This window comes from Siniperca chuatsi, linkage group LG19 (genome assembly GCF_020085105.1).
Source record: "Siniperca chuatsi isolate FFG_IHB_CAS linkage group LG19, ASM2008510v1, whole genome shotgun sequence".
Lineage (NCBI taxonomy): Eukaryota > Metazoa > Chordata > Actinopteri > Centrarchiformes > Sinipercidae > Siniperca > Siniperca chuatsi.
Window position 1 is genome coordinate 14,930,990 of NC_058060.1, and position 10,079 is coordinate 14,941,068.

The following is a 10,079-nucleotide window of genomic DNA, read 5'->3' on the forward strand; positions in this document are numbered from 1 at the left end:
TATTCCTTTAGCAAAAGAAGCCAAATTTATTCAAGTGAAATGCTGTCTAAACAAAAGCAGCATTACAGGAAATTTGCCCAAATAAATTTGTTCAATTCGACATTCGGCTTTCAGTGCACATTTTGGTCACTACCTATGATTGAGGTCCAACACCAAGCCTAACACACAGGTCGAGAACCTTAAAAACAACTATTTAAATCAAATTACAGTAACTTTCACTATCCTGCCGCTCACTGAACATTACAATATTCAATAGTAATTCTACAACTTGGCATAATGTAGGCATACATGTTACTGAATATTTACCAATGCTAATCACATTTACTACATCTAGGAAATTTCTAAATCTTTTTATTTTTATTTGAAAAGATGAATGGATAAAATATTGAAAGGAATGCAAAACACAGTGGCTCCCATAGCAGAACTGCTTAATGGGAAGATGAAGGATTATCCCACTCAGTGTTTTTATTGATATGGGACTCAAGGTTGATGCAAAATGCTCTGCAAGAGAGGGCTCTGTTGTCGCAGAGCTAATCCTCCCTATCATTCATCTTCAGGCTGGCTAAAAGACAGATATAGCTTTAAGATAGGGTGCTAAACAGGTTTATGCACACATATATCACACAATGCATCTACCGATATCTACAAACAAAATGTAAAAAAACACAAAATAAACATATAGTATGCCCAACAGAGACAGAATGCATTTACACTTATACTCAGGCAGGCCGCTTGTGTAGTGGCAGTGGTGTGAAATTGAAATGCAAGTGAGCCACATCATCCGTTCAGGGGGCCTCACAGTGGAGAAAGGCACAAGAGAGAAACTGTCTGTATTCTCAGAGAGGAAAGACTAGCCTAATCCAATTAAAGAGTCAAGGAGAAAAACATATCACCTCTCCTACTAACACACATATATACAAAGAACGGACAGAGTTGTGTCTATGTACATGGAATAAAGCTAAATTAAAAAAGAAACACTCAGCTCTAGCCTAGTAGGAATCATAACAAACCGTCACATAGAAAGAAAGTGGAAAAATACACATCTTGTTAACACAGCATCCAAATTAATGGATGGACTATATGCAGTCACTGCTTCCTCTGGGACACAGTGGTGTAAAACAAGAAAGAAAGAGCACCAGAAAAAGAGATTTGAAGTATGTGAAAGAGTAGAGATCATAAGAGGCAGGTGCAGAACGAGTAACAGTATGATGGAGCGATCATCAGCTCTGAATAAAGGAAGTAATTAAGGAATAAAGAAGGGAGCAATCAGGGCAGAAACAGCAGCCTGTGCAAATACACTGCTCTCTGTGGAATCTATTATCACCAAATGTAGTACATTGTGGAGACAAACTAATGTAAGCAACAGTAAATGGCCACTGGCGGGCTCTAAGCACTCGCCCCCAGCCGCAAAACCACCCAATCCCAACTCACCGGCATCATGTGAGCACACATGTTGAATATGGACTGTCTTATCTGATCTGTCACTTAAAAAGCTATTTAAATCTAGAATCTGTACAAGGGGCTATATCACATGGTGTTACTCTGATAACACTAACATGAAGAACTTTTGCCCTCTTAAACCCAACATCTCCTCCTACTCCGCCTCCAACAGATCCAGGCAACAGCTCTTAACTTTTTTTGGCTTCTGACACCTAAAACACTGCCAATGTTTTGCTGTTTGTAAAATACTATGTAGTAAGTATTTATAGTTCAATTTAGCTCACTAAACAAAAAGTACAATAGCTTATTTTTGCTTTGTTTTCCAACATAAATAATGCATGCCTCCATATATAGCCCGATACTGGACACACACACACACACACACACACACACACACTGAAAGCTTACACGTTTATGTTTGTGTGTTTTCATCAAATAAGAAAGCATCAGTATCTTCTGTTCCTGTTTCCATCAGAACACAGGAGGGAGCTGGAAGTTGGCATGAAGTCTACAGATTAATAGACAGGAAAGGGATAGGAACAAGAGGTTGGGACCTTTGGGGTCATCAGCTGTCTGTCCGGGGCATATGAACTTTCTCGTTGTGCCCCCTCTGACCTGACCTCCTTCAGGACTGACCACTGGTCATATGCTACAAGCAAAAAAGAAAACCAAGAGAAGTAAGCAAATCCAAACCCTGCGAGAGAGCGAGATGTGGAAAACTCTACACACACACACAGTTCACTTGAACATCTAAGAGCCGGTAAATGATCCTTCTTAGCGGCTGCTTTCTCCATTAGGCTTGACTCCCCAACTTCCTGCAGCCATTTTCACTGAAGACGCTACTGACTTAGTGACCACCAACATGCTTGTTTACCAATAACCTTTCCACATAAAAATATTACAAGGAGAATCATATGCAGCTGTATGTAAAAGATGGGAAATTACAGATGCAATATTTCTTGAATTTTATCCCTTGATGATCAATATTTTTCATTTTAATTTATGCAAGGGATTAAAAATGTTAAACATTATACTCTGTGGTTCCTTTGTAGTTCAACAGGCTTTTGTTGGGGAGAGGAAGGCAGCAGCTGAGGGACCACTTAATGCACTGCAAAGCTCTTTGGAATATATTAAGTTAACTTGTGGTTCAATTCTCCCTCCAGAATCAGGACATGAAAGGTTTCCTTCATTGTCCCTTCTTGCATTCTCTCTCCTAAGTGCTTATCATGCAAGCAAATGGCTTTCAAAGTCTCTATCAACAGCGAACAATAGAATAGACTAAGTCATGTATTTCATTTGAAACTAAAAAAAATGCAGAAACAGCTCATTAAAGTGACTGTTTACATTATGTCTTGATTTGTTCCCCTCATTGAGACATTTCTAAGAATGACTGTAATTTTATTGGCTCGTAGCTGTCCAAGATAAACACCAGTGTCCACTGCCGCCCACTATCTCCAGCTATAATTGTTCATTATGTAAGATAGGCCCTGAGATATTTCAGTCAGCTTCCCTAGAAGCCTTCCCCTCACTGTCAGACTACTGTGAAAGTTTAGTACATGCAGTGTAAAAGATGGTGCTTTAATCCAAAGAAAGTCAAATTTAGACGTTCCAATACTGACACCTTCAAGATGCAATCTACATATTTTCCCACGAGAGCTAAGGTACTGCCACACAATAGGCTCAGACTGACAGAATCATCCTTGTGCTCTGTGTTGTTTTCCACTACCTTAAGAGTAAAATATGTGCGAGGTGCATTGTGTTTGGGTCCCACAGATCAGCAGCAACAATCTCTGCTCTGGTGTTCAACTTCTGCTACTGACCGGAGCCTCATTGTTCCCCAGAATTTCCTAACCTCGGAGGAATTCCTCCTCCAGGAAATATGGTTTACAAGAGAAGGCACCAAGCCCAGCCACTTATGGAGACCCCCCCATCCCCTCCCCTTACCCTTCACCCTCCTGGCAATATCTACTGTGTGATCTGCTCTGCCCTTTTCCCTCTCACCCCTCTAGCAATATCCCGTTCAACCATCTCCCTGCTGCTACTCGGAGTCCACTGGATTATCCCACCAGGGAGTCCCACAGAGGGGGGCCGGCAGGCGTGTGTTTGTGTGTGATCAGATGAAAGTCTTCACTATGACCCCTCTCCCCAGTAGGGCTGTCTTTGATCATCCTGAGTATCTTCCACGATGCTCCCCAGGACCTCCCTGATCAGACAGTAGAAAATAGCGACCCCTTGTCTTTTTCTCTCACTTTCTAGCTTCTTTATCATCATCATCTTCCAGCTCCATCAGCTGTAGCACGCAGCTAAACCAACAACAGCTATCTTTCACTGACAGATCCTCAATCTGATGCATCCATCCCAACATTCCCAGGCCAGAACAGAGTTGCCTTGTAAGGATCAGTCACTTCTGAAATGAATCCCAGTTCCAGCACTACAGGGGAGATGAAGGAGGGGTGGCTGCATTCCCTAAACCCCCACCACCAGGACAGAGGACACATTCCCTCGTGTAATCACCTCCTCCATTTCTCCAGTGATGCCACTTCTAAGAAAGGCCAGATCAAGCTCCATCCCCTCCCTGGTCCCTCTGCCCTCCACTGGAAACATCTGGGAAGTGGGAAGGAGGTCAGGGTGTACACATTCATACATGCGGTCTGGGAAATGGTGCTCTTAATGACACACAACACAGTGCCCCCTTCGACCCAACTTCCCTGCAAAGTTCCAATCGCACTGAGAAGCTGAAACTGTTGAGAAAATATGATGGAAGCCATCCAAACCCACAGTCCAGATCACATCATATCAGTGTGTTGACGGCAAGGTATTTCACTATAACATCCTCAACAGCCACAGCTTCCTTTGTCAAATAATAGTTAAAATACTTGATTACTGATTACTGTACACAGTGACATCTTTTCACGCCTTTCTAGTTTTCCCAGAGTTTCCCTTCCCTCCTGTCTTTGAGGTTAGGTGATATTTTATGTAATGCCATTAAGCTGACAGCACATCACTCCTGTGTTGCAGCAACCAAGTGTTACGCTCAGTGTGCGGCCGGAGATGTGTTGCCAGCTGAGTGCCAGCGCCAGTGGTTTTCATTTGAGTCCACCTGTGCCGTCCTTGGCAGAACTCCCCACTTCTGGATTTGATCAGAAGTTGGCAAAGGAAGCAGCAAAATGCACTCTCCTGTACTTTCTATGCTGCGTGGAAAGTGGGGTAATCATATGGATGGAATAGTAATGCTGTGAAGGACAGGTTATAATCCTGAGTGTAACAAAGACACGGTGAGCTGAAATACAGATGGCATTATAAAAGTTTCAATGATGAATTTCAATTATTTCTCTCCTTCAGATTAACATGTAATGATTGTAAATGTGGGTAAACAACCTGGACTGATACACTGTAACTTCAAGGTGTACACCATAGTAAATGCTGCCTAAATAGTAAAAAAAAATATTTGAGAATATGGCCAGTTAAAATAGTTTATGTCTGAAAATACATTATAAAAACATATAACACAATTTTTGTTTAACAAGGTGGTTTATCTGCATTTTTTTTTCAAAGATACACTGCCCCAAGTGAAATTGTTTCTGATCAGTTATTGCCAGTCAAACCACTATGAGCCTAGAACAGCCTAGGAGCAGCCAATGAGAAGAGGATTAAACATCCCACTGGCTGTGCAAGAACTAAAGCTGTGCCATTCCTCTTTGTGCCTGCTTTCCCAATGTCACACTTGCAATCTGAAAAGTTAATATCTCCATCAAAGGGATGGGCTCAGAGAGTATTACAGGTAACACCCTAAAAAGCTGATTCTTATGTTAGCCATCCTGCTCACATGATTAAAAGTAACAGTAGCATGAAGGGGAGTTTGCACAGGTTAATATGTAACACTTAGGAGGACGAGTTCTTGCTCTGGAGCCTGATGCACCATGCATACTAAACAGGCTGGCTGTTTGTTTGCTTCGGGGTTTCATTTACTTGAGTAAAATGTGCACTATTTTTTTTTAACCACGTCTCTGGTTAAAATTATTCTCAGAACTCACCGAGAGAAACTCTAGTGTCCCAACATAATCCCGTTCAGTCTTTAAAAGTTCATTTAGGACGCACACTCGTAGCCGGAGCTGTTTCTCCAAGTCCTTCCCGCTTTCAGCTCTGTGCTCACTTCTGCTCTCCTCAGTCATTGTGAGTAAATATAATGCTAAACTTATGTCCTTCGGCAGTGCAAAGTTTCACATCACAAAACAGGCTTCAGATGCGAAAGTGTAAAGTTTGCAGCATGGTCCGAAAGTGAAGGGGCAACCGGTCTCTGCACTGGATCACTGGTCCACGAAAAGTAGAAAAAACAATGCCGGAATGCTGGATGGAAACGCATGAAAAGCAAGCTAAGTTTAAAAATGGAATAAAAAAAAAGGTGGGAATTACACAACAACGCGAGACAGCTTCCCACAGAGCGCCACTGAAGAGTGGACAACAACTGGACACCAGTTTGAAAGTTGAGTCCATGTGACTCCTAAAATCTTCATCCTAACCCAGCCTCCTTTAATGCAGAGGAGGACCAGTGTCAAGTTAGCCGTATTCCACGCTACGACTTCCGGCTGCTGTTTTCAATGTAAAACTACAGCAACAGGTTTTGAGAAAAAACACCGACTCACAGATTAAACCAAATTGTTTCCATGATCATACAGACGATCTAAAAGTGATTAAAGTTGCCGGTGAAAACTGCTGAAAACGACATGCAAGAAATGAAATGTACACTGGTTGAATTGATGCCCTACAATACTTGTTTTTGACACTTTTACCCTTTTAATTTGAAGGAACAATTACTGTACTTATAGGATTATTGTATTTATCTCCATTTAACTTGACACTCCTGAATCCTGGACAGGAAAATGTTCATAAACTTCATGTCCTATAATAACCACATGGACTACAGACACATTAGATCACAACCCTGAGATAGTATAACTTTTACACTGTTTATTCTGTAAAGATAAGATGAAGATCAGATAAAAACCAAAGACAGCAGAGCAGCACAGCCTACAGTGTTACTCCATTTCACTCAGTTTTAACCCACTGAATTTTATGAAATTAAATAATGGGGAAATTAAAGTGTTCCTCAGTGTTTGAGAACCCCGGAAACTTTGTTAAAGACCCTCAGTGCTGCCAAGACCAAGCCTAAATCAGACTGTCACTGCAAAAGTTAACCATGCAAGAGAATTATGTTGTATCACTTTAATTACTTTAATTGCTTTCTTTCTCCTTGTAATAAAGCACAGTAGTTGGTTAATGAAGTAATAAAATTCAGTCATAAAACCTCGGCTTACATCATTAAATTGCAAATTAGTTTATCGCCAATATCTTTGTATAGGGAACCTAATTACATAATTTCCAGTTCCAGTGTGAAAATTCAAAAACGACACAAATATCTGAAGGTTACATATTCAGATACCCCTGTAAGCCCAAGTTACAGCATATGTATGTAAATGTGATTGTATTCGTAATATGTGTGTGTTTATATGTAAATTCTTATGAATATATGCATTAAAACACACATACAGTAAGTGAACTTTAAGGAGAGAGTGAGTCGCAGATGGCTCTGCATTGCATGAGACCTAAAGTCCTTCTCCTCTCACAATGACCACCTCTTGACTTTCCTCACTGGTTGAGCTCGCACACAGATTCAAAAACACTTTTATTACACAGATAGCTGGAGGAACAAGATTTTTGATCTGTGAGGGTCTGGGTCTTAAATATTAGGGACCTCAAAGAACCACTTAATGTTCTTCTCTCCTTAATGTGATTCATAAGAGACAGTTGAAACACATTCAGCCCTTTTTCTTCCACAATACTATTACAATGAAGCTAAATAAATACAAAAATACTTATTGTGCTAATTAAGTGTAATTGATACAGTTTGGCCTTTCTAACACACAAACTGAAATATACAAACTAAACTACAGTAAATTACCTAAGAAAGTTTCTTGCAGCAGTTTTGTATTTACAAATGTGTCCAAATGTGCAGCAAAGTGCCTCTGCCTGGGATTTTTCTTTTTTTTTTTTTTTTAAGGTTTGATTTAAGATCTTTCTCTTAATTAAGCAAGCAGATGCTCCTGTGCCACAGCTCATCTTAATAAGCTGGTAATGAATGAATCCTGTTCAGTTGCAGTCCTTATAGACAACATGCACTTCACATACTGCAGTTAATGTACGCTTGGAATTTGGGTACAATTTCTTATGCGAAAAATGCTGAAAAAAAAACTATGGACATACAGAGATGCAAAAAGATGCGCACAAAGACGAACAGTGATCAGAGTGTGTTTATTAGGACAGAATTTTCACTCTCAGGAGGTGAAAGCTATGTTCAACCTCCCTTCTTGCTCTCTGCTAACACCGCAGTGCAGGAGCAGCCACTGGAGAAGCTGGTTAAGTGTTTATATACTGAATTAGACACAGTCAGAGTCATTTTGCCTGTCTGGGTAAATAGCAGCACAATCAGCACTAAAAACCAGTTTTAATTTCACCAACTTGAAAAAGTCTTTTGAGGGGATTCTAGGGGAGCCATTTTCAGCCCACAATAATGATTTAAGGATTAACGTCCCAACAAGCAGTCAACTCCATTCTGCAGAAAATTCATACACTTAGTTCCATGACAATTTTTTTTTTTTATGTATGTCAGCATTATATAGAGTGTAATCGGTCTATTTGAGCAAATTCACCAAAAGAGAAAAGTAATTTAACTGATGACTACTGCCCCAGTTTATCAGCACCAGAGGGAGTCTTTATTTTATGGAGCTATTTTATGTCTCAATTACAGGTTAGTGTCAGTTTTGTGAGGTGAGATGAGGACATGGCTCTTAAACTTGAGTAAATCCTGCCATGTAGTATACTCTGGTGGTTAAATGTAGCTCTGCATGCTTTTGGTGTATCTCCTGATAATAAAGTTATGTGCTGTACTGTTTCTTTGCTGCCACCAGAGAGCACTGTTGCCTTTGACTAAAACACAGATCCTACTTTGAATCAGAAGAGGCTTTCCATCAAACAGAGCTGTGGATCAGGCCTCATAATGGGTCCTTGAAAGTCTGAATGGGCCTGGCTCCCAGTCTGACACTAAATGTACTAAATTTGGGTATTAGTATAAAAGAAGAAGAGAAACCTTGACGACATCTGTGGTAGACCAACTTAATTATAGTTTTATATTAGCCATTCCAGTGCAGGTACATTTCCAGACCCTCAGATTTTATTGCCCATGACTTTGGTCTGTGGAATTAACTTCTATTATTTGTGGTTTAGTACTGCTGAGGGTTGCCAGGAAGTGTTCTGTTCTTCCGATGGAAAAGGAGCGTCAGACTGATGTGAACTGCTTTTTCTGATTATTTGGACTTAACATCAAACATGAGGGGTGATAACAGTGTTAATTTACACTGATATGGACATGTTAGCCCATATTTCCACTCATTTGCCTTTCAGTGAATCCGTTTATGGCAGCCAAAACCAACATTCCTCCATTATATCTGCAGTGGTGTCAGTCAAACAAGTTATTGTCTTTTGTTCAGATTTATTCCTGTCCATTCAGATGGAGAAAACCACTGAGTAAGGGGTGATACAGTATGTAGGGGGAGGCTGAGGTGGGTTTCAGGTTTATTACTGTAAGTGATATGTCTTATTACAGCATGTATTAGGACCAAGCTCTAGGTACACAAATGTTACTATACTTTTTAATCAGATAAAACCTTTTTCTGGCAGATCTTTAATGTCTGCACAATATATAAAAGTTGAGAAAAGGAAAACAACATTTTTGCCAAAGAAAGCCATTCCATGTCATTTAATGACAGAACTACAGCCTTCAGTAAGTACATTTATGTTACAAAAAGGGTTTTCATACTCAGTTTTAAGATGTAGTAAGTAACAATCCCTGCATTGTGGTTCATTTGCACTAGTTTGTGTTGCAGTGGTGCGCAACAGGCAGTCAAGGTAAGAGCTTTAATATAGTCCTGGCATGTTGCTAACGCATATCTACTTGTATGTATATGTTATTTTAAAGCTTTGTAGCTCACCTGTTTTCCCCCTCTGTCTGCCACGTTTCTGTTTCCCGAGTGACTGATGTGAATAAAAAGTAGCAGAGATGTTTCCCCTTACCAGGGAAATCACTAAAGTCCCTGCAGCTATTAATCAAAATCAGCAATAAGTAGTATTATATTTTTTCCGGCACGAAAATAACAAGGCATCTCTATAATGGGAAATTATCAATTGGTGCAGGCATAGAGGGCACTATGTTTAATGATTGGAATAAATTCAGTTAAGTCTGTATTTATCTGTAATTGGCTAGGTGAAGACTACTACTACTCATAGACTTTTATAGACATATTACACCTTCAATATTAAGTAAATTCAGGTCTCCCCAGTGTGCACTACATGTAAGTTACACACTGTCTCCTTTGTACCTTGATTTGGTCTCATCCTGTAATTAAATCTTTCTGTTAGGGTATTTCAGCGCACTGTAAATGTCGATCCTTCCCATTGGACCTACATAAATCAGAATTTAATCTTTTGGGGAAACTTTTATTGTTTGCAAGATAAATCTGAAGGATTGCAAGATTGGATAGGAAAGCAGAAAAAACGTTTTACTACTCAAAATTACATTAATTTTT

At 39.9% G+C, this 10,079-nt stretch overlaps 1 protein-coding gene across 1 annotated transcript in view; it reads right to left on the reverse strand.

The window, feature by feature from the left end:
- prex2 (phosphatidylinositol-3,4,5-trisphosphate-dependent Rac exchange factor 2) overlaps window positions 1–5,966 on the reverse strand; it is an 89,255-nt gene extending 83,289 nt beyond the window's left edge. Inside the window, exon 1 of the mRNA XM_044176707.1 lies at window positions 5,475–5,966. Coding sequence (XP_044032642.1) covers window positions 5,475–5,612 — 138 coding nt within the window. The 5' untranslated portion in view covers window positions 5,613–5,966. The remainder of the gene's footprint in view (window positions 1–5,474) is intronic.
- Between the last annotated feature and the right edge of the window lie 4,113 nt (window positions 5,967–10,079).